The 24338-nt window shown below is 37.2% G+C and overlaps 1 protein-coding gene across 2 annotated transcripts; it reads right to left on the bottom strand.

Moving 5' to 3' along the window:
- Positions 1-1930: 1930 nt before the first annotated feature.
- LOC131989071 (AN1-type zinc finger protein 3-like) lies at positions 1931-22897 on the bottom strand. 2 transcript variants are annotated; one of them, XM_059354246.1, is made up of 6 exons: positions 22534-22897; positions 14276-14316; positions 13670-13858; positions 9874-9939; positions 6978-7187; positions 1931-3971 (listed from the first exon to the last, which is right to left on the bottom strand). In XM_059354246.1, the coding sequence occupies exons 1-6, from the start codon at positions 22614-22616 to the stop codon at positions 3817-3819; spliced, it is 744 nt and encodes a 247-aa protein (XP_059210229.1). In that variant the 5' UTR covers positions 22617-22897; the 3' UTR covers positions 1931-3816. The 2 variants fall into 2 exon arrangements, with proteins under 2 accessions (XP_059210229.1, XP_059210237.1); XM_059354254.1 differs by having other exon boundaries at positions 9874-9936.
- Between the last annotated feature and the right edge of the window lie 1441 nt (positions 22898-24338).

Here is a 24338-nt window from a genome sequence, read left to right as displayed (position 1 = left end):
ATCTAATTGTCTTGAAGATTTTTTTTTACCAGCGATTGAGATCATAGCGAGATCATCCGTCAGCACCCCCTGCTGGAATTTTTGGTAGAATGCAGCTAAAGGCACATCCTGGTTTGCCTCCCTGCTCAGACCTGGAGGTTGCCACCTGGTCTGAACAACAAAAAGACCACAAACATCTTTCTACATGTATTATAAGAGAAACAAAAATTGTTCTCAAACCTTTTTTTTTTACTTCCATGATCTGTTATATCCCCCACTTACTTGTGATTTATTATGGATACTATTCAAGTAAAAAAAAGATTATGAGAGTCTGTCTGTCAGCAAGAAACACTTTTACATCGTTTGTCATTTATTTTCATTACATCCTGAGTGTAGGTTTGATATGAGTGACACCGTTTACATTTTCCCTTCATCATCTAACTTAATAAAACATTTCCCGGTGTTCAGTGGACACCATAATCATATTCTGGGATATTAAATAATGAATGCATAATCAGGATATCCTATATTATTTAATATTTGTATCTGTATTTAAACGCATTCCTGTGCCTCTGAGCAGGACACAGAACTATAACGGGTAAAATCTTCCTGTGACTGTTTCTCCACTTGTATTCTACTTCGTTTCAATAAAATATTAAAGTCTCCTAGTGTTAATGTCCTATAGCACCCACTATTGTTAGAAAAAAAAAATGTTAAACCAGATTTAAACATTTTTTTTTTAACATTTATTCATAAAAATGCCAGCTGGTAAAATTTACGGCTAATTTACGCCCTCCAAAAAATACAGTGATTTTGTGTGTTTTGAAAAACAATGCTTTTTGTTTACTGTTTCAGGACTGAAACAATAACAAAATGATCAACACATTTTTTGCTTTAGTTTATTTTACTCTCCATTTCACTCCCAAAGATGTTCACGATCCCTGTGAACATCTGAACACCCTGTTTTGATTAAAGTTACCAAATCTTTGTCTTCTCTTGCCTTTATCCATTGTATTGTGTGTTAAATGTATTTAAACTACAGTATTTGTTATACAACTGTGTTGTAGAAAATTAACGCATTCCAATATCAGGCAAATTTTACCTGTTGGCAATTTTAAATAAGCAGTGTGGCAGTTTGAGCGATAATCAAAATAAATATCAGTACATCAGACCTGGAGGTGTCCTGTGATACAGTCTGCATGTCAAAAGATCCAGTGTGGGGTCTAACACCAAGGCTGAGAAACTCTGACGAGAAATCGACACAGGATGTAAAATGAAAATCACACAAGGACACACAGGGCAGATTTTAGGAGATCTAAAAGCTGTCTGTAACCCAGCAGGCCTGTACAAAGTTTCAACCACCTTGACAAAGGAGAAACTTCTAATACAACTACTTCACATTAAGGTTCTAACTTGCTTAGTTTTGGCTCAGTTTGGGCGAGGAGGAGGGTGAGAGATTACGCTCGGGCTGGCGGACAGCCAACTTGAATGTTTGAAGATGCCTTTTGATCATCGCTACATATGTTTTTCTTTTTTCACAGCATTAATTAGTGCAGCCGGCCCACTAGGCTCTTCGCTGCCGTCAGAAGCCTCTTTAGTTAAAATTCTCCATTAGCAAGCACACATGTTTACACGCAAGCACACACACACACAAACACACTCAAACGGATTTGTAAAGTAAATGAGAGTAGCTTTATAGCAGCCCTCTGTGAGCAGTAAACAGACGTTTACATCACTATAAAAATTGGCAGGGTGTTAGGATGTGGCACAGAGCCAGCAACATGTTGCAAGAAGGCTCTTAACCAACCTCATGCACCCGTGATGAATACACAAAATGTGCACATAGGCTCATCACACTCCCTCATTTCCAATGAGAAAGAAAAAAAGATAAAATCTTTTTAACAGTCCATCTTTCCATCCATCATGTCAATAAACACACTGGAAATGTTCACACTTTATCGAATCCAGTTTATTCTTTCTCAGTTAAAGAAAAAAGTTGGAAAGGGGAAGCATAAAGTAAAGCAATGGAAACAAAAATATAGAATTTTCCACGTTCATCTTCCCATTACTAACCACATTACAACCAAAAAAAAAACAGCTCTACACTAAGGTGTAAGTGAAAAGCAAAAAAGAGGTTAAATAAGGTTTTCTTTAAGATACAGAATATTCATTCATAATTCATTTGCTGTTCATTTTTTCCATAGTCCACCAGGAAAATGTTGTGAAAAGTAATTATTTGCTGATTTTAACTTTCAGCACTCTGCTCACCCACAGCACAGGGAAGTGCCCTCCTCTACAGCACCAACGAGGGAGGGAGGGGGAGACAGAGAGGGTGAAATAAGGAAAAATAGAGCAATCAATATGGGGAAAGATGAGAAAAGGAAACTAAGAGGCAGGAGGAGGAGAATGCATGTAAGCTCATCTTGCAAGCTGGAAATGAAAACAGGGGACATTAAAGTAAAGAAAATCAAAGCACAGTCTTGTATCAAATTACCTTTAAAATGTGGATAATTGAAATGAAGACATTATGAGAAACCTGAACTATAATAACCATCACCCATGTTAAACAGGAACCTCTGAGTGACGCTCTGCTACCTCAGCTTCAGTCCAAACTCAAAGTGAACAGCAACTGTTTATCTTGTGCTCAACGTGAACAACAGCTGAGCACATAAAACAAAGGTGAGGGTGTGTATCTGTAAAATAATAGAGCTGTACCCAAGCATTAACGTACGCCGTGCCCTGGAAATGTTGTCTTCCTGAAGTTTGTACACATCCAGCAGCACACGTAATCCACTTGTTGCTTGTCCTCACGTGGGAGGGGGAGGGGGGAATAAGGGGATGAAGACTGAGATGGAAAAAAGGAAGACAGAGAAAATCTGCGACAAATTAAGTCTCGAGCAATCAATCGCATCCCAACGTCAAAGACAAATCTGTGTGTGATCCGAGGACAACCAGCTCAACTCGCACCAGCATAATGTGTTTGAGTCCTGATGGACTTGCAGTATCACCCCAGTTCACTGCCCACTGTGGCCTCCTCAACAAAGCAGAAACACCTTCAGAATCTTAAAACAAAATGAGGGGGAAAAAAAGGTTCCCTGTGGAGGAAAAGAGAAGGATGCAAGTTGGTGAGGGGAGGGTGGAGCTTGGGCTCTGATATCCTGATAACCTGAGGCAGATGATTAACAGGTGTTTCTAAAGGACTAGGGGTAGTGGACGGCCAGGGGGTAAGACACTGACTTAAACTGAGGCTGGCTTGCTCGGTTTGCTTCACAAAGTGCCTGGCGCAGAGTACAAAGAAGCTCTGTCTGATTTTGAGGTAAAGAGCACAGTCTATAAACAGCGCCAAAGCAGAAGTGTACACAAAGGGTTACCATCCTTTTCTCCTCCCTCTCCTCGTCATTCTTTTTTTTTCTTTTTTGAGGTAAAGAGTATAGTCTTCCACTGGCTTCTGGGACAAACATTTGTATAAAGCATTGTATTCTTCTCATCATCCTTTTATCCGTTCTTTCTCTGCACACACTTGCAAAAAAGTGAAGAAATTGTATTTCCTTTTGCTCTTTATTGTTCTGTCATTCCTGGGTTTGGATTTTCCAAAAGGCATCTTAGCAGCAGGGATATGATCAAGCCAACAAAATCAGAAAAAAAACTGGGGATGTGGGTAACAGTGGGATCTAAAAACTAAGCGAGGCATAATTTAAAAGAAAAAGATGTAGGTTTGTATCCAAAAAAAAGAGCAAAAATCTTGAAAAAACAAAAGTGGAAACAAAAGTAAAATCAAATCCCTGTTGGTGCTAAGACGCCGTCTGAACACCGAGATTCTGCTGAGGGAGCGGCCGCTCAGGAGCACTCTTCTCCGATGCGCTGGCACGAGCGGCCCACCTTGCGGTCCAGCTTGACCATCTTTAGCACGGCCTCCTGGCGACCGCGGCCCAGGTGGTCGAACAGACAGTCGTGTTGCTCTGGGAGCCGGTGGAGCATACAGAAGACATAACCTGGAGGGTGGGTGAGGGGTGTGGATGCACGAGAGGGACATCGGTTAATACGATTATTATAAGATATATAAACATTGAATGCATTTCTACCAGTGGCGGTTCTAGACCAATCTTACTGTGGGGGCCAAGCAGGGGCCAGTGTTTAATCAGAGGGGCATATTTAAAAACTGCAAAAATTATATTTAAGAATTCAAAACCATTTATTTTAGCTTATTTAATAATCTCATTTAAGTATACTTGGAAGATACAAATACATTGATTGAGACAATGAGACTTACCAACAGTTATTTTTGTACGACAACGGTATGTCTCATCTTTGTGCACAATTACTTTTTTTTATTTTGAAAGTGCGGTACAGCCAGAATGATTGTTTTTTTTTTATATGCACAAGCTTTTATTGCTTTTATTGGCCCCTGTGTAGAACCGCCACTGATTTCTACAAACAGGCAATGCCTTGAAAACCCTAACCCTAATCACTACAATGTATAGAAAAGGTAAAAAGGCAACACTGTAGTCAAATGCAGGTTGATGTACATCTCGTTAAAAATCCAAGTGTTACAAATGGCCAAAGGAAATAAAAAAATATATATATTTATTGCTATTCAACCATGCTTTTGGAAAAAGGTCTTGTTACCAGTGAACACATTTTATTTGATAGCTTCCTCTATTGACTCCATTCAACACGGCCAGACAACCCTCATCTCTCTCATTGACTCTCTGTCTCTACTGTAGCGCTCTCAACAAAAGGCCCTGCCACTGTAGGAGGCTCGTTAAGCTCAGAGAAGCTCGTTAGCTCTCATCGTCTTAAATTCATTCATTAATACACATAATAACACTGCTGGCATTCAATGAGCGTTGATTAAAAGCCTAGTTTGACAGCTGGTTGCTATGCAATTAAAACCTACGCCATTACAGCACACACGAATGGAGTGGAGGGCAGAAAGTTGTGTAACGTTTGAGGCTGTTAAAGGGATGGGCTTATACCAGGGGTGGGCAACGTTTTAATCCATACTGAACCAGATAAGGTAAGCAAAACCCCATTATGTTTAACTAAATAAATATGGAAGACATGGCTGATTTTTTTCCGTGTTTACCTTTGTAGCTAACTCAAACTTTAACACTGCTGCATTGCCTACCTGCTTCGGTGAACGAAGAAAAGATTATTCTACGGTCACTTCTCTTTGCAAGACCATCAAATGCTACTAGTCTGTCACTTGGAGGTGGTGAGCAAGAGTCATCTCAAAGCCTTTAGTCCAATCTTATAATAGATTTGGTATTATGGAGTACAGAATTATTACATACATTTTCCTTAAGATTGATTAACATAATGGGACTGGGTCATTCAGATTGAAGGTGTAACGTCACAGAGGAATAAATATTGCGGCTTGAAACAGCAATCTGAAAAAGCCTTTGTACTGCTGCAACCTGACCGTGAATCAGGTCTAATTTTAAAACATCAATGAGATGAATGGAATTCTGGTGATTTCCAAATGCTTTTATGCAATATAGTACAATCCATGTCTTTCCAGTAAGTTTTAAGTTTTTATGGCATAATATCAGAGCTGATTTAAATATTAATTCTACAAAAAAAGAAAAGAAAGCAATCATGAGAAACACACATACACACACACAGTCAGTACATAAATCCTTTAAACATAACTACTTATTGTAGAAAAAGACATTAATTAATAGGCTAATTATGTTATTAAGCCTTTTCTTTTTTTCATTTCTGCAGCTGCGTAACGTGCATGGCCAAATGGATTGCAGCCATTGTGTGATTGTAATGTGCCGTATGACTAAATGATTACTTTTTAAATCTATAGGAAATTCAAAATATCACGGCTAATTACAAATACTGGAGCCAGATCAGGAACAAAGGTTACTCTTCATGGAAAAGACATTGTAGTGTCTGTCTATTTTGAGACCAGTGAAAGACAAGGAAAGTTGGCAGGCAGGAATAAGATCCTGCTTCTGTTGGATCTCAGAGGGGAGCCTAATGATCTAATTAGCTTTTTAAGTTGCTGTGCCTTCACTTTGTCACACTAACACCTAGTCAGATGAATATTATAGTCACTGTGTTACAGCAGAAGTCTACCAAGTGTGACCACATTGGATCAGATACTCCACCGGAGCTATATTTTCTCCCCCATTTACTCTCTGAAAAGCGTTTGTGCTTTCAGCTCATTATCAGACCTTCTTGGCTTACTCTGTGAAACATTCTGCGGAACCATTAGCAAAGTAATCTGCAATTACAGCAATAGTCAGAAATCACTATAATTGCCACCATTTCCCCTTCAGTCTGTATAAAGCATGTTTTCATAGTAAGCATTGGACTATTAAGGATGGATGGCCCGTGCATTAAGCAGAGCCTGGTGGAGAAAAAGACAAGTCAATTTCCAATTTAGAAATTATTGCGTGGGTTTAAGCAGATGGTCTTTAAGCAGTGAAGAGCTGTGACTTTTTAAGTACTTTAATTTGTATGCAAACAAGTTGATTAGGGAGCCAAGTATTGCTTTAAACTGCATTAGTGTTCGCGGTAATTGGCTTATGTTTTATGTGCAATGTGAAACATTCAGGCTTTCTGTAATGGTCCCCCAAGGCTAGCAAAGGCACTCTGGTCATCGACATTTCCGTCAACACACAAACACATGCTGCACTGGATGTATAATTCACTAAAAACTATGACCAAGTTAACCAACATGTTTTGTGTATTTAGCGTGACAATATTAGCCACTGAATAAGTCATTTATGACCTCATGCACATGTAAGACAAACGTCTTTAATAAGAGCTACCACGACTTAATGTGCATGCTCTTGTGCATGAGTGAGCCTGTGCATGCATAAAGCTCTTCGTAGGTTAAAATGTTAAACTGCAGAGATTTCCCAACCTACTAATTGTAATCTACAGACTGAAGAAAAAAATCTCTCTATATAAAAAATATAGTAAATATACAGCCCTAATGTGTTCTAATGTTTGTTTATGTGTGTATAGTTGTATGATCATACCACAGCGACAGGAACCCAGCTCTTGCTGAACCAGCTCCAGTTTGGTTTGGCAGCGATGGCATCGTTTGCGGCTCCGCTGTTTAGAGCCGCTGCGAGACGAGGATGATGATGATGATGCAGACAAAGATGACGATGAAGACTCCTCACCCTCTGGCACGTCACCCACTCTCGCTCGCTTCTCGGGCGAAACATCGCTTTCTGACTCCGAGGCTGGAGACACACACGAGCAAAAAACGAGATTAAAGGCTGTAAACTGCAATCACTTTTCTTCTTAACTGCAACCCAATAAATGATAAATAAAATAACTCTTATTATATTTAACTTGGTAAGAAAATGCACAGCAAAAGTTCATGATTGTACTGTTAATGAACAACAAATCATGATGTATTATATATATTTTTTCTATTTCATTTCAAACTTTTATATATATGCAATAACTCATCTAGATCCCATCTGTTTATATTCTATTGGATAAACAAAAGGCTATTTACTGAACACTGAGTGAATAACAAGTCTGCTGTACTTTATTTAAAAATGCCCAACGTGAGGTTGTATAAACCAAAATATTTATTCATATTTCATTCAAACATCATAATGTGGCAGTATGAATCAAATATACATATCGCCTCTGTAGAGATACAGAATTCGGCAAATAAAGAAATCAGTTTTCTGTTGTGGACGGATACAAAAGTATGTGAAGGTTAATCGAATTGAAGAAAATTATTTTAAATAATTAATATTACAATATACTAAGAGCCAAACCTTCTCCGACTTTATTAGTCCCCCTACCCAAATAATAATCCAAAAAGCATTTATCTCCCGTGTGTTCAGGGCAACAGCTTTGACTAGGATTTCAAGGGAAACGTTCCAATATTTGCTGCATTACAACTTTAATTAAATTTAAAATGGGAGAGGAGAGGAGAACAAAATCACCTTGTTGTGTTAAATAAAAAGATGCTTTGGAGATGAATGATTCTCTTGCATTAGATTACATTAAACCAAGCACCTGAGACAAGAGAGCATGTCGTGAGTTCATCTGGTCGGCTAGAATTTCAACTCAGCTTTTCTCATCAATCCTGCTGACTTTTTCCCCGGCCCGGCCGAATGCTGATCAGCACTCAATAAATCTCTGAGAACTAGGCCAAGTTGAGCAGCCAGATCTCCCCCTAGCCTGCCATCGATCCCTATATGTGCCAGAGCATGTGTGTATGTACACGTGCAAGTAGGTGCATGTTTCCCTGTCTTTTGTTATCCTGGTAAATCTCTGTGGCCAATTTACAATTAACTTGGCCAAGTTTTTTTTGTTTGTTTGCTTTTTAAAAGAGAGACATCTGAACGCTTAAGTGATTTAAGGGTGTACAGTAATATGTTCCATAAAAATATATCCAGGATTCAACCTAAAGTATATTTTATACATTTGGAAAGACAAAGTCAACTGAGCCACAGCACAATGTTTAACTGATGCTGTGTGTGCACATGTGTGCTCACATGATCCCGCTGCATTAGACAAGGGATCGACATGTTCACACACCATCGATGAGCCGTGCCTACTCTGCAGTTGTCTCGTGGCATGTGCAAGTTTTCACTTGTGTGAGTGCAGCAGGTTGTGTCACCTAAAGTTGTAAGCACAATAAAGTGAAATTTACACTTGAAGAAAGTGTGCCGAGGTTCGACTTATGTCCCACTGAACTTAGTTTAATACAGGTTGTTTATGTTGCTTATAATACATATTTTAGAAGGGAAAAATTCACACATTATCAATGTTGCGAGTGATATTGTTTTTCAACTGGAATAAAATACACCTTTTCTATGTGGATTTTGCACCAATTTGACAGTATTTAATACCATTTACATTATTATACAGTATACATACAATATATTACATTGTCAAACAATTTGAGAAATGATAACTGAGAAAACAAAGAATAAATAGCTAAATAATTATCAATACCATATGTTCAGTGTCAGTAAATTGCTGACTATTTAAATGACGAATAGATAAAAAAAAAATATATATTAGTTAATACAATTTCTAAATCAGGCAAGCGTTTTGTACATTACATATTGTGTAAAAAAGTTTCATATCAATGAATATTAGACAACATATGTGCTGTCAATAATATGGGTCGGGAGCTCTTGAACAATCCGATGTCATGGAAAAAATATCAACATGTAGCCTCACCTTTAGGATATGTTTTAACTTGAAATTCACGCTTTATATTAATTATATTTATTAAAAAGAAAAGATTGTTTTTCATTTAAATGTCTGGATGAGATACAATATTTTTTCATGTTGATGTAAATGTAATTGATTGTGTAAATTGGCGTGCGATATTGTGTGATATTGTCTTAAAGTTTCCGAATTGAAACGAATCAAATCCTATTGTGGCAGACTCTGTGACATCAGCACATATTGTTTGTTGTCCAAAGAATCGATATATTGCATGTGATGAAAGGTGTGATTCACAGTCCTGCACACATGCTCTGCATTTCAGTTCTGTCACAAGTATCTCATTGTGACCTGTTTTCGCTTTAAAAATACAAGTCTATTTTTTAAATTTGTCTCAAACACATAACCACAGTGTCAACCACTGGGCTGCTCCTATCTGTGTGACCTTTACCATTTTGAATCTTTATTGCATATCTAGTTTATCTCTCTGTTTAAATACTGCACATGTACTGTACTATATAGCGTAGGCTTTACATGTGCAGCCTCTTGCAGATGCACTCAATTCCCTCTGCTGTTTCCACTGAAAGTACAATTAACCTGGCTATTTTGGATCAATCCTGTGGTGTTCATGCTAATGGTTCCCCAACTCCAATACCTTAAGTGGACACGACAAGCACACAGTGCAAAACACATGGTGGGCATCGCAATGGTAGAGCTGAGCCATACCTGACTCAAAGGAGCGTTTTGTGGGAGTGGAGAGTGAACTGAAGACCGTGTCTGTGCTGGATACTTCTGGAGGAAGAAGGAGAGAGAAAAGAGAAGAGACAGAGGAGAAGATGTGAAAGGAAAATGTAAGAAAAGATAAAACATAAGCACATTAGCTTATTGTAAGAATTTGTTGTAATTTCTCTCATATAAGTGTAAAACAAAATCAAATGTCTTCTGGCTATATTGATTTAGAACAGGCCAATAAATAATTCAACCATAAATCATCTTAAAATAGATACACAACGGCAAACTATGAAAGTCCTAAATGCACTGATGTGAATGAACACATAGACACTGTAGAAATATGGAAATATAGAAGCCAAACATCTGTATAAAAAAATGGTAAATTGCTGATGATTGACAGATTAGGTCATGTGTTAAGTTGCCCTAAAAGCAACACAGTTAATAATCGCATCAGCCTGAGGACAGAAGCTGTTTGAGAGTCTTCTGGTGGTTGCCCAGATACTACATTAACGGTAGTGAGATAAAAAGACCGTGACTGAGGTGTGTGGAATCCTTTATTATGCTGTGAGGCTTTTTTGTCTTTCACAGAGACTGTGATAGATATCTGTGAAGGAGAGACTGCAGTGTGCATGCGTGCAGTACGAAACCATCCAAGAGACGAATAAATGTAGATGGAAAAAATACATAGTAAGATATCATCTACCTCACACTGTTAACTTACATATACTTACTGTATAGACATATATTATCAAAGAGACGAGAGTAACACTGATAAAACAATGCTTGAGGTGACTTAGAAATGGTGTCATCATTATTAATTATTTTTTAAATAAAACATCCTTTTCTCTATCACTTAAATATGGCTGAAATGTGTGGCAGTGCTTCTCAAAACACGGTGCTCTAGTTTAAAAAGTGATACATTGTATGTACAATGTATTAGTAGAGCCTGACAGATATACAATATTTGAAACCCATGCTGATACTGATTTTAGAGGGGAAATTCACCAATAACTGATACGGTGGCTGATATGAGCTGAAAATTAAATAGACCTTTTTTATGTGGATTGTACACAGACTCTGCAAATGTACCCAGAGAGCTATTTTTTCAAATGTTAAACTTTATCAAATAATATTTAACACTGTTAAATATTATTATACACACAACTGCATTGTCAGTCTATTCTATAAAAGATAATTGAGAAAAATGAGGAATAAAATAAACACCTAAATAAACATTACTGCTGTTCAGTGTCAGTCAATTGCATACTTTTTATTTTTAAAGAAGACAAAAATTAAAAGCTTTAAATATTTTCAAAATCATGCCAAGCTACATTTTTTGCATTAGATATTGTGCAAAAAAAGTTTTCATAACTTCACATATCGGACAGCATACTGATATATCGGCCGATAATATCAGTCAACTGTCAGGCTCTATATTATAGTGTTGAATATTATTTAGTTAATAATAAGTTATCTATTCAAGAAAGCAGCTTTCCAAATATCTTTGCTTTATCAGTGCAAAATTGGTGCGCAATCCACATAAAAAAAGGTATTCTTTCTATCCCATTCAGAGATGTATTATATTAGCCACCCTTATGGTAATGACTGAATTTTTCCACTCTAAAAACAGTATTGACCTCAAAATTCTATATTGGTTGAGCCTTATAAGGAGATACAATCCAACTCTATTGAATATATATATATATATATATATATATATATATATATATATATATATATATATATCTCCAACTCATATATCACGCTTTTACTTTTTTTATCATGGTGAGATAAAAAATTTTCCTTAGGTAATAAAGTGTTACCTAAAGCGGTTATAAATGACTCGCTCTTAGTAATATTAATGCATGGTAATATTAAAGCACAGAAGCTCCGGCTCAGAGTCCTGTAATCAGACTTTCTGTCCAACCAAAACAAGCCACAAGTCAAAACAAATCATTTACATTTACATGCAACCTATAGGGCTGAAACTAACACGTACAAGTAAGATATTCAGTTTATAATTCAGTAAGATATTCTATTGACATGCTTACTTGAAGAAAAAAAAATCAATTATCAAGAAGAGTTGCAGATTCATTTTGAAGTAATCATTTAGTTGTTTTGTTCTTGTAAAATGTAAGAAGTGCAGCAGAGGCTGATGAGTACTCAGCAGCTGAAATGTCAGACTTGACACTTGACAATGCTCGATTGACTTGACATGACTTAATTTGTTTGTCAGTTTTTATGTGAATGACAAATCAGTCCATGTATGGCTTTTTTAATCTAAAAATCAGCAATTATCAGGTGCTGTTGTACTAAAATGCTCCTGCTTTAACGGAGGACTACAGGTAAGTGTGGGCACCTTTTTTCACACATTTATTTGGTAGCCACTTTATTGTCCTGTCCTGGATCGGCCTCCACAAATAACCTTGTCACTGTACAGCAATGACCGATGAACTGTCCTCTTAAAACCTTCACTTCTGAATGGATACCCTTTGCTATCATTCTCTCTATCTGTGCCATGAAGACAAATATAGCCAGGGCAGAGCACTGCGGTCGCTGCTGGTACAAACTAGCAGCAGAAAGATGCCCTGCACTAAAAGCTACAACACTCTGGTTTTGATCACTGAAACTAGAGACTGTGCATTAAAATACACACAAATTTGCATACATTAGGCATAAACAGGCAAATATTTCTTCAACAAGTAGGTCAAAGTAGGGGTGTGCCATATCGTATCGTTCGTGATAATATCGGTATATCTTTTTTTATGGTTAAAAAAAATGCATATCATGATATTGGCAACGTTTCTTCTTCTTGATGTAGTGGTTAAAGTTGTTTTTATCACAAAAAGCTACTTACTCCCTCTCGCTAAACACATGCAGCTTTCAAAATAAAAGCACAGTGTGTTAAGAGAATCCACCACATAATTTACAAGAAGACTGTCAAAATAAGATGCCTTAAATAAAACATACGAGAACCTTTATTCTCCTTTACAAAATGTCATTAAAATATGCCCCCGAAACCCCTAAATGGTTATTTTTATTATTTGCTCATACTCAAGAGTCAAGAGTATTTTTTGGTAACACTTTACAATAACCAACTAAGTAGTGTTTATAGATGGTTTATAAACCAATTATTAACCATTTTACAAAGTGGTATACAAATTTAATCTTTAAATCTTTTCAACCAATTTCTTAAAGGTATATGAATCATTTCAAAATCACTAACATACTTAACATGGTGTTTAAAATGTTAAAATGAGTGCAACTAAAGATATTAATGAACTATTCATTATAATTAAATTGTTTGTTAATGGTAAAGTAACTATACACTTACATTAATATACCATGAACTTACAATAATATACCATCTATTTGTCATTTATAAATGATTTAGTTAGTTAAACATTAATAAATGATATATTTACCATTCTAAATGCAATATATATGGTTTATAAATGATGATTAAACATTAATAAACTATCTGTTTACCATTTATAAATGATGGTCATTGTAAAGTGTTACCTATTTTTTTTGTATTTGGCAACTGTTGAGATTTGCACTTCACACTACATGTTAGATTTGTATTTATTCATACAGACTTAAAAAAAAAAATCATATTTTCTATATCTTTTTAAGTACTTCCTAATATCGTAAAGTATATCGTTATCGCAAAAATAGCCTGACATATTGTGATATTCTTTTAGGGCCATATCGCCCACCCCTAGGTCAAACATTTAATACCAAACAGATCTCCGACATTTAAGTTCTTAATAACTAACTGCGGTCTTACCGTCCTGAGCAGGTAGAGATGGCGCTTCCGTCTCCCCTGGCAAAGGGTCTTCTGATGTGTTAGGCATCGACATCAGTGACTGACTAATGCTGCTGTTTGTTTCATTACAGAAGATGTCTGCTTGGCTACTGCTGGAGCTTGAGGAGGCCTTTGGGGCACAATCATCGTCTGGCTGTTTCTTCTGAATGTCTATGAATAAAAGTCAAATGGTGAGACATTTGCATGCATCTGTGAAACATGAATTGAATGCATCTATCAGCTCTCGGGTAAGGAGTGGTTGTTAGCTTGGGTAGCAGACCAAAAAAGTGACACATGGGGTGAATCTTTTTATGATGCTCAATTTAATTTAGAAATGGCAGTACACAGTTCTGATTAAATCTTTTGTAAATTGATGTAGTTTTGACTTGAGAAGTCACACAATTTAAGGTTTCTGAAGAGTATTGAATAAGGAAGTTAAGGGTGAACATTACACTCCACTTAATGTCACCTCAAGGACTCTCCAGAAAAAGCTACAGACAGTTTCTGACCCTCCCCTGCATTGCACACAGGGCATGATAGACATAAGATTAGTCAAGCAAATAAATATGAGGAAGAACAAGAACTTACCTGCAAAACACTTTGAGCAGAGATTCATAGTTTTGCTTGACCTGAGGGGAAAAGGCAGAGAAGGAAAACAAATGTGTTAATTAAGTAGCTTGTATAAGAGTTCCAAAAAATGCAGTGAGATGCAAAAAAAAATGCATATGCCTTTAGCTGGTGGGCATCAACGTAGCAAGAGTAACAACATGTTTCCATGATCCAGAGTCCCAGGCTGAGACTTTATTTCTCATTTGGGATATTGGTAGGGAAAATTCAAGATGAAGAGTGTGATCCAGGCTACAGTGTTAAATTATTCACTGAATCTAAAGCTGCCATGCTATGTATGAGGCTGTCAAGGTCTAAGTAGCAGACTAGCTAGCAGGGTGCATCAACTGAGGCATGACTTTTGTTTGGATCTATTTCTGTATTACATATTGCAACCCATACAGGAATAATAAATATTGCAATTCTGAATACACATTTTTTTTAAATGTACACCTAGTTGAGGGATTTAAACTGTCAACCAGGTGTCCAAGTTATAGCCAGTTAACACAGATGTAGAAAGGTCCTTTTGAACACACATCAAGTGTCTCAATATTAACTTTCAATCAGAGAAGTCTCATTGTTCCAGCAAACAAGCTCACAAATGCTGACTGTTACTGACAGGTCAAGGACTGAAGTGCCCTTGAGCAAGGCACCAAACCACCCACTGCTCCCTGGGTGCAGAAATGTGCTGCCCACTGCTTCTAAGCATGGTGTGTTCACTGGTGTGTCAAAAGGTTGGGTTAAATGCAGAGGTTGAATATCCCCATTGTGGGACTAATAAGGGAATCTTAATCTTAGTAAAACAACAGAGTTTAAAAAAACAAACAAAACAAAAAAAATGTAAATACTGTAGTTAAATTCATTAGGGGACCAGGCACATCAGTCACTCAGTGCGTTTACATGCACAATTTAATCGAGCTATGCTTAAAATTCGATTTTGGTGTATAATTAGACTTCTGTCCTTGTCCAAGTTTACATGCAACTGAGAAAATCTAATAACTGACAGGAACGTTTCCTCTTTCTCAACACTGGGTGGCGATATGCATCGTTTCAGCGGGTTAATACGGCCCCCTTTACGGCTGACTAATTACAAGATTAGAACCCGGCTGCTTTCGGTGGGCTACAACAGTGGCCTGTCTTCGGTTTGACACTTTGTGCTGTTGCTAGGGTAATGGCTAACGCTACCCGATATCTTGGATGTTTTTGTTCCGAGGTCATACGCCAGCGCGGGGGGTGGGGGGGGTGGAGCATGCGCACATGCGTTGTCTTGTCATGCATGCCGGTGATAATCAAATTCCAATCGCATTATCTTGGTGTCTTAATTGGAGTTGGAGTATTCCAACAATAGTCGGAGAAACACGTTTACATGCACTTCAGTTGTCCAGTTATAGTTGGATTAAGGCAATAATTCAGTTTTTTTAAGTGTCATGTAAACGTAATGAATGTGGTGTGGCCAATGATGGTAAGTGAGCCAAGATTGCTAACATAGTAACCATGGGAACTTGAATTGACTTCTTGCCCAATGCCAGCTAGGATGGGCTCAAGCCCCACTGTGACCGAGTTTGAATAAGCAGTTAAGGAATTAATGAAAAAAAAATATAAAAAAATAAATAACTACAATTGTTTTACTTTTGTTTAACTTGTTAATACCATCAAAAGGAAAGTAGGCAAAGCATTTAATGTATTGTCGACATAGCCTTTATAGCCACCTACTGGCCCATATGAGAGTCTTTTTTGCATGTTTGTGTGTGTGTGGGGGCTGAGGTGGGACAACAACAAGTGGGCAGCAGCCAGCCACCTGTGATGGTACCCACCTGTCACTCAACTAATTAAGCACGACTTTAAGCGTTAATTACATATTTATTTGCAACCTGTTACGTTGTCAAGAACGAGAATATTAGCTAAAGAAACAAAACCGTTTTTGTATCAGACTGTAAACATTTTTATTTATGCTGTATAGTTGGGCATTTTAACATGGGGATCTATGGGGATTGGCTCGCATTTGGATTCAGCCTCATGTGACCATTTGTGGAACTGCAGTTTGCTGCTAGATATTATGTAAAATAAAGTTCATGGGGAAATATTTTTTTTACTTTACATTATTTAACATTTAAAAAAAAAAGCTTTCAAAAAATATTCTTAAATGTGATACTAGAACACAGGCATTTGTTATATAATTTGAACAATTCTATTGATTTAATGCTAGATTTTCAATTGTTGTTTTTGTACATTTTTACAGAATTTACCTATAGTATAGTTATCAGTAGGAGTGACCATATAAAACACTTAAATTGTTAAACGTAATGGTCAGGATCAATAGCCTCTTGTCTCTGACTAACAAACAGTCATTCCCCACAATATAGCAGCGTGGAATTGAAAATGTCGAATATGGTGGAACTAGATGGCTCAGTTTTGCTAACAAGCAGTTGATTTCACACAAAAATATGTGGCCTCTCCACTGTGTGTTGGCAGTGTACACAGCTGACATGACAACCACTCAGCTGGTCTGATGAATGTGAAAATGAGGTGACTGGAGATAATTAAAAACTTCCTTAACTTGCTCTTTTTACCAGCTACCAAAGCTTTGAAGCATACTTTTGCCTTCATTATCATGGATTAAGATCTTAAGGTATAAAACGGCAGTTGTTATTTTGGGGTTGATCACTGAAGCCTTGCTGATTTCAGTGGCACAACTCTATTACAACAGATGGCTCTAGCTTTCCTTCAACAGGGCTCCTCTCATTTCCTCTCCAGCCCTCGTCCTTATTGCCTGAGCATCGAGCGTGACGGTCGCTGCTATCAGTCACATTCTATTTATTTTGGGTGCTTCGTTGCACACCTTTGTCCTCATTTCTAAATGTAGGGTCAGCTGGAGTCAACCTGAGGGCTGTCTGTCAGTCGGCTGGTGTGTGGCCTTGGGTATGGAAGAAAAAGGAGGAAACAAGTATGGATGGAGGATAAACCTCATCATGAGACACGGGCAGGGAGGAAGCTGATACTGGGTAAACAACAAGTCATATCCTGTTGTCAACCTTAGAAATTAGGGGTAATCAAATCACAGAATAATTAAGGAACTAAAAGAGGTGAGAAAGGATGATTAAAAAAACATGCAGGAAAGAAGCTGCTGCATGCTTGTTAGGCTGAGTGAAGTTTGCACAGAGTGCACACAATCAGTCTATCACATAGTTGGCCCACTGCTGTTACTAATGAGAATATCTGATTGGAACAGACAGGGAGATGGGCTCCGTCGCCTTGGTGATGGAGTTTGAGTGACACAAAGAAGCTAAGGCTGGGATGGTGATAAATATTTTGAGGAAAGTTCAACTTAACTACTACTGACATGAGCAGTAAAATACAGTAACATATAATTACAGTTCTACATTTGCACTTGGAACATGTCTTGTGGATTTGCTCAAGCAGCAACCTGCTGGGCTGAAAAATGAAGCCAACGTGGAATTCCGTGGATTTCCTTTAAATGGCCACTTGTGATTGGCTCCTGAGGCGAGTCAATCCCCATAGACACCCCATGTTAAAATGCTAAACTTTACAGCAGAAATAAACATGTTTACAGCCTGGTTTAAAAAACGGCTATGGTCTCTATAGCAAATTTCCCCTTTAATGACACCTGTGAGGGGGGTGATTTTTTGTATCATTTACACATTTAAAGCCTACATTACAATAGGTTGGTACGATAGTATAAAGGATTTTAAAACAATTAGCTTCTCATGTATCCCACACAGTATACTTGAAACACAGCAAATTATGTCAAGTATATTTTGACAATATAAAAAATATCACAAGAAAGCCACATTCAGTTGAGTGCTGCCAAATTAGCTTCAATATAAATTTAAATTTTACTAAAGCACTCTGTGGCAAGATCATTAAGAACTCATACTGAGAAAAAGTGAACAAAACAGGTGAATAAACATCTCCCCTTCTTTCTTTGCCTCCACTGTCAAAGATCCCTTTGAGACAATCAAGGCTTCTGCTCTCTCACAGAGAAATAACAAAAGGAAGAACAAGCATTAATCTCTCGCTAAATGTCAGATGCAATTACGGTTTATGAGCCACAGAGCACCAATCACAACCATACACGGTGCACCTGATTGTACTTCTTCAAACAAGTTTGAGGCAGAAAGAGACATGAAGTGAAAGTCAAAAAGTCAAAAGGGGACAGAGAAGAAGTGAGTGTCCTGGTACTATAAAACAACCTGAAGGAACTTGTGTTTCAAACGTTGTCATACATCATGCTGACAAGTCTGGAGCATACAAAACAACTCACAGGTGATTCCAACCAATTCCCATTTTTCCATCCCAAACCCAATGACATAATGTAATAGTCCTCCAGTCCTATGGGTGATCCAAGGCCCCGCACACTTTTCACAGCAAAGCCTATAAGCAGGAAAATCTAATTAAGAGGCTGGATCTCTACATCAAATCCATCATCAACAGGCAAGAAGGCCTGCCCCAGTTCAAAGGCACCTAATGCAACTGAGATATGTAACTTTCTTTGACCAAAATTTGGAGGACACCATTAGTGCATGCACTAATTCACTGTCAACTGTGTAATGACACATCCTGTCAACTAATAGTCAGAAAATATCACATGACTGTATTATGTGTAGAGCCTGACCAATAAGGGATTTTTGAAGTCAATACGATACCTTAGAGGTTAAAAAATGTCACTGATAACCGATATGGTGGCCGGTATAATACATTTGAGCTGGAATGAAAATAAATCTTTTATGTGGATTGTGCTCCAATTTCTAAGTGTTATTATTAATTTAAATTATTAAGTGAAACATCACAACTTGCACTGAACACTCTGGTGTCCTCAAACTTCCCCCAAGATTTGCAATCTCAGTATTGATCATAAACTTTGAAATATTTGACTTTATGTGTTGACAGAGACTGCAGGACTGCATCATAAGTGTTGAAAAAGCAGGTTAACCTTGGCTGTCATATCCTCTGAGCCAGCAGGGCAGCAATCATTTTCATTACATTTAATTATTATTGAGTCTGGTTTATAAAATGTCAGCAAATTGAGAAAATGCCTATTATGTTAACAAAATATATTATTTTCAGCCAGATATTCAGTTCATTATCAAAGAAGAGAAAGAAAGTAAGAACTTTTTCCAACATTGTTGCTTAAATGATGTATCGATATTTAACAAACTGTTGCCAATTAATTTTATGATGATCAACTAATTGTTTAATCAGCATGTTTTGTGTTTTGCTGCTATAGAGGGAATTTATTCTTATTGAATGGGAAGCTCCTCCAACTGATTTTGATCACACTTTTGGACCGATTTATTATCTATCAGGGTTCACTCATATTCAGGCAAAAACTGACAGCAGTTTTGATTAACTGGTTAAAATGCCAGTCACACATATTCATCCAACAACTTAATCAAAACAACACCCAAAGCTACTGGAAATTGTGCATTAGTGACTGGGTAAATGCTGGGAAATAATATTGCATGAACTGATATTACAGTGAGAACAGTAGTGAGAGAAAACCAGTGTCCATTTCACACCTGAACTGTTTAAAGTGTCATGTAAGTGTGGATTTGCTCAAAAAAATGCACAATTGAGACAAATCAGACCTAACCTGGCAACAAGTCCTTTACTTTAAGTTGCCGTTTTGAGTTACTTGGATTTCATTTGAGTATTTTTATTGCATGCTACTCCAATACTATTTCACGGCTATAATTAGTTACTTTCCAGATCATTATTTTATATTTAAAACATTTCATCATCTTTATACAGTAACTATTACATAACATTTTAATAGATTAAATTACCCCAAAGTAGAGCTAAATTGTTAAAATGGGGACAGTTTTCATAATGAATATATGTACATTGTTATTTTTTCTTAAGGAAGTAGTTCTTCCACCAATGAATACACACACAACACACCACACACACACACACACACACACACACACACACACACACACACACACACACACACACACACACACACACACACACACACCTCCCAGTAACTTTCTAGATAATTTTGTCTGCAGCACATGCACTTGCTTTTTTTTTTCCCATACTATCATAATCTGAAATCATTATGGCTATGGATTTAATAATAATACAGTAATCATTTATATACTATAAAAATTCCTGTATAACAATATGTGATGCAGTGTGATAGTGTCTAAATGTTAAGTACGTTTAGGGCAATGATATAATATCTTGTAAGCAAATGTGGAACTTTTAGTGTTTAGTTTCAATACTGTTAGAAGACACAGAGATGGCATGATTTTTGTGCAGAACAAAATATTTGAACCCCTGGTGAACTCTAATCACAAATACTGTCTCTGGTGTAGTTCTGGGGATTGACATTGCAAAAGTTCTTGCTTCAAATAGTTTCTGTGCTTATCCAACCAGTCAGTGGGTAAAGCTGTCCCTTCCAAACAGATCAATTCTTAAAAAATATGCAAAAAGTGAACAGGGCAGCTCCTGTAGCTTATCTGAACAATACAGAGATAGAAAACAACTATTAAATTTGGGCAATGACTAATTCCTAATTACCATGGTTGATGACTATCAGCTATCAGCCACCGGCCCAACCCAAATTCCTTTACGGTAAAAATAAAAAGCTGAGCTGAAAATTAAACCCTGTAAATAAATTAAAAATCAGACTAGCTAGCCCTGCCTGAAGTGTGGTATTTGTACCAAACGAAGCTCACTCTAGGTCTGCCCAACAAATGCAAATGGTAAACAAACTGTAAGATACTCTCACTTTGAAGCACCATTATGAATTTAGAATTGTGGATTTCTGATATGTGTATGCAGTAGTACAATTTAAACCATGTTTACCACTCCAAATTTGTAATATGGGCCTGTTTAACATTATTATCCATACATCCATATTAATGAACCTTACATTTTGGTAATTATTTTTCCATTGATAGGGACCAGACACACTTGCCCGACACTTCAATCATGTGAAGTGTAAAATCGCAAAATCTCATATCTCATCTCATATCTTGGGTTCATATGGATCTGTAAGCTGAGTGAAGTTAACATTATGACCAGTATTTGACCAAATAAAATGTTTTCATGATGATTGAGGTGCTTAGGAAAAATAAAAGAAACATACTGTGCCAATGTGTAAACTATGCGTCAGTATATTAGCACATATTCTGCTAACGGCGAAAATGAGCTGATATAATAATTAGTGTCTAGCTTCCACCCAGGTCCAGCTAACTGTTTAACCCTCTGGAGTCACCAAAAGCGCCAAAGCATGACTTCTTCATCACATCCAGACTAAAAAACAAAGCAGCGTGGAGCCCTACTGTAAATTTACCTCTAAAGTTCTGGCTGTAAACTCCATGAGGCCAGTTTCAGTTTGATGATGACATACAAAGTAAAACTGGAGACAAGGTCAAATATATTTTGCATAAAATGATAGAACTGGACGTAGTGTTTTGACACAAAGACACAAAATGACCAAAAAAAGACACAAAAATGAGAACACAAAATAACCACACAAAAAAAGCACAGAAGACACAAAATGACGAAAAAAAGACACAACAAAAGACACAAAATGACTAAAAAAGACACAAAATGAAAAAAAATTGTTACGCTAAACACACAAGACACAAATAAAATAGAGTCACAGTAGAATAAAAACCGGAGTTGAATGATAGGATCACACACAATCACAAGATCACATTTATGTTGATTATTCTTTGTTGGGTTGGGGTTAGGGTTATGTTGATCCAGTAAGTCAGAATAAAAAAATAAATTATTATTAGGTCATATAGGTGAGGTTGTGCTGTAAAAAAAATATACCAACATGGCATTTAAACATTTTTAAGTGGTGTATACAGACAGGATGAAAAGGATTCAAAAATAGACAAAATAGCTCCAGAATCCATAGAGTTAACAGCTGTCCCCTGCGCTATCTCTTACCAAGTGTTCAATTTAATATCCGAATACTTTAAAAGTAGCCACTCATCAGCACTGTCACACCTGTCACATTACCTGCAGGGCTTATCCCACACCTCGAGCCTGCTCTCTTCCTCTACAGGAGAAGGTTACCGAGGCCAGCTGGTGTTAGCTAGCAGCTAATGCTACAAAACAATGGGGAGGGGGTAATAACAAGAAAAGCAGCTCATCCCTGTTTGAGCTGCTAACGCTAGTGGCTAGCGACTTTGCTAGCTGTTGGCAGAGAAAGAAAGCATTTACAAACAAGACATTTGTGAGGTGTCTCTCCTTACCCCCAGAAACCACAGGGGCAGCGCGGGGGTATAACGTTAACGTTACTCGGAGGCTTGCTGCCCTCGCTCCCCGTGTCCCCCATGTTGGTCTTCAATGTGTAGCTTTACGCGTAGCAGGTGAATCCGGGGATGGAGTGAGGGCCTCGTATTTGCGTTCAGATCCCCTGGCTTTGACAAGTACAAAGTCGATACCCCGGCCAGATTATCCTCCAGAGTTTCACTAGACGAGGCACGACTTGCCGACACGAGCGGCCACTGACTCCGTAAATTTAAAACAGTTTAAATCGACGTTGAAACACTGAAGCCGTCAAAGCCAACGACGGGCAGAGCCACCGGGGAATCCTGGGCCGATCAGCTGGAGTGAGGAGGAGCAAACCACTGCCACACAGGGGAGGCGTGTGGGTAACTGGACAGACAGGAGTTAAAATGTTGTGACAGAAAGTAGCCAAAAAACACAATTGAAATCATGTTAAATATTATACATGCAAAAATTTAACTTGAAGTTGAAAAACTGTCCACTTTAAAGATTTATTTTTTTAAATGTAATCGAGTTAACATGGTATGGTCCATACAAACTATCTTCCTACAACTAGAAAACCCACAACTCCACTGTACAGTATGAACTGCTCTTTGCGGGCATATCGTAACACTGTTTAAATAATCGCCTAAGTCATTCAAGTTTTGCAGGAAACACAAAAAACTTCACCAAAAGTGTAACATATTACATTTATTGAGCATTTCATTCAAAAGGGATGTAACAAAGGATGGCTATTGGCATAGTAAAAACACTGTGTAAATTATGTAACTTAAGAGAAATAAATGACTTAGGCATTTTTTGAACATGCCTTTGTGACTTAAGCAAGCTATGGTAACACTTTATTTTGAAGGTGTCTACATAAGAGTCACACAAGTCTGTCAGAAACATGACATGACAAGTATTATGAGCATTAATGTGTCATTAATGTTCATGACACATCCCATGTCATGTTTATGACACACTCATGTTATGTAGACACCTTCAAAATTAAGTGTTACCATATATTGCTTAAGTCACAAAAGCATGTTCAAAAAATTGCCTAAGTCACATTTTATTTTGACTTAGGCATAATAAATCCGCTTAAGTCACACACTTGACATAGGCCATTATCTTAAAGGGGTAAAATCACATGATCTAATTAACTGAGGATGTAGGCGATTTTACCATAGGTGGCCAGCGTCATGAGGAGATGATTTAGGGGGGAAAAAACAATTTTGACAAAAAATTACTTAGGTGATTATTTTAACAGTGTGACAATATGTAGAAAATTATTAAAATGATTAAATGTACTGTGTACTCCCTTTAATTCCCACGATAATGTCCACTTTTGTTGATCTGGACTCGCATTTTAGTTGTAATTAACTGTCACCATTGTCAATCTAGTTGTTTAGTACTTTGACACAGATAACTATTTTAAAAAAACATGTTTTCCTGTATCCTAAAAGCAGAAATATAGTGAAATATGCAATCCTACCTACATGTTCTTTGCTTGTATGTAAACTGATGGAATTTACCAAGCAACAGGTGTGTAATACGTAAACGTAATATAATATGAGATAAAATTAACTTTTTTGACCCAGACGGAGAAAATGCACTTGTTACAGCAGCTCAAAAGTGATAATTAAAAAAAGGTTAAAAATACAAATGAAATAAATGAGTTTCAAAAAATGTACTATATATACACCTTTCACTTAAACAGATATGTCCATGAAAAATAATTGCATCTCTAATTGTAATACATACATGGTCTTCAGCATTGTACTAGAAA

This window comes from Centropristis striata, chromosome 2 (genome assembly GCF_030273125.1).
Source record: "Centropristis striata isolate RG_2023a ecotype Rhode Island chromosome 2, C.striata_1.0, whole genome shotgun sequence".
Taxonomy (NCBI): Eukaryota; Metazoa; Chordata; class Actinopteri; order Perciformes; family Serranidae; genus Centropristis; species Centropristis striata.
Note: the sequence above shows the minus strand (reverse complement) of the source record. Positions and strands in the feature narration are given on the sequence as shown.

Bases quoted from the DNA above. Each gene is read 5' to 3' on its own strand.
- LOC131989071 (XM_059354246.1), bottom strand. From the start codon at position 22,616: ATGGGGGACACGGGGAGCGAGGGCAGCAAGCCTCCGAGTAACGTTAAC. The intron at 9,940-13,669 runs GTAAGACCGCAG...TTCTTCCTCCAG, and splicing joins ATCTCTACCTGCTCAGGACG to AAGTATCCAGCACAGACACG. The intron at 3,972-6,977 runs GTATGATCATAC...CCCACCCTCCAG, and splicing joins GCTGGGTTCCTGTCGCTGTG to GTTATGTCTTCTGTATGCTC.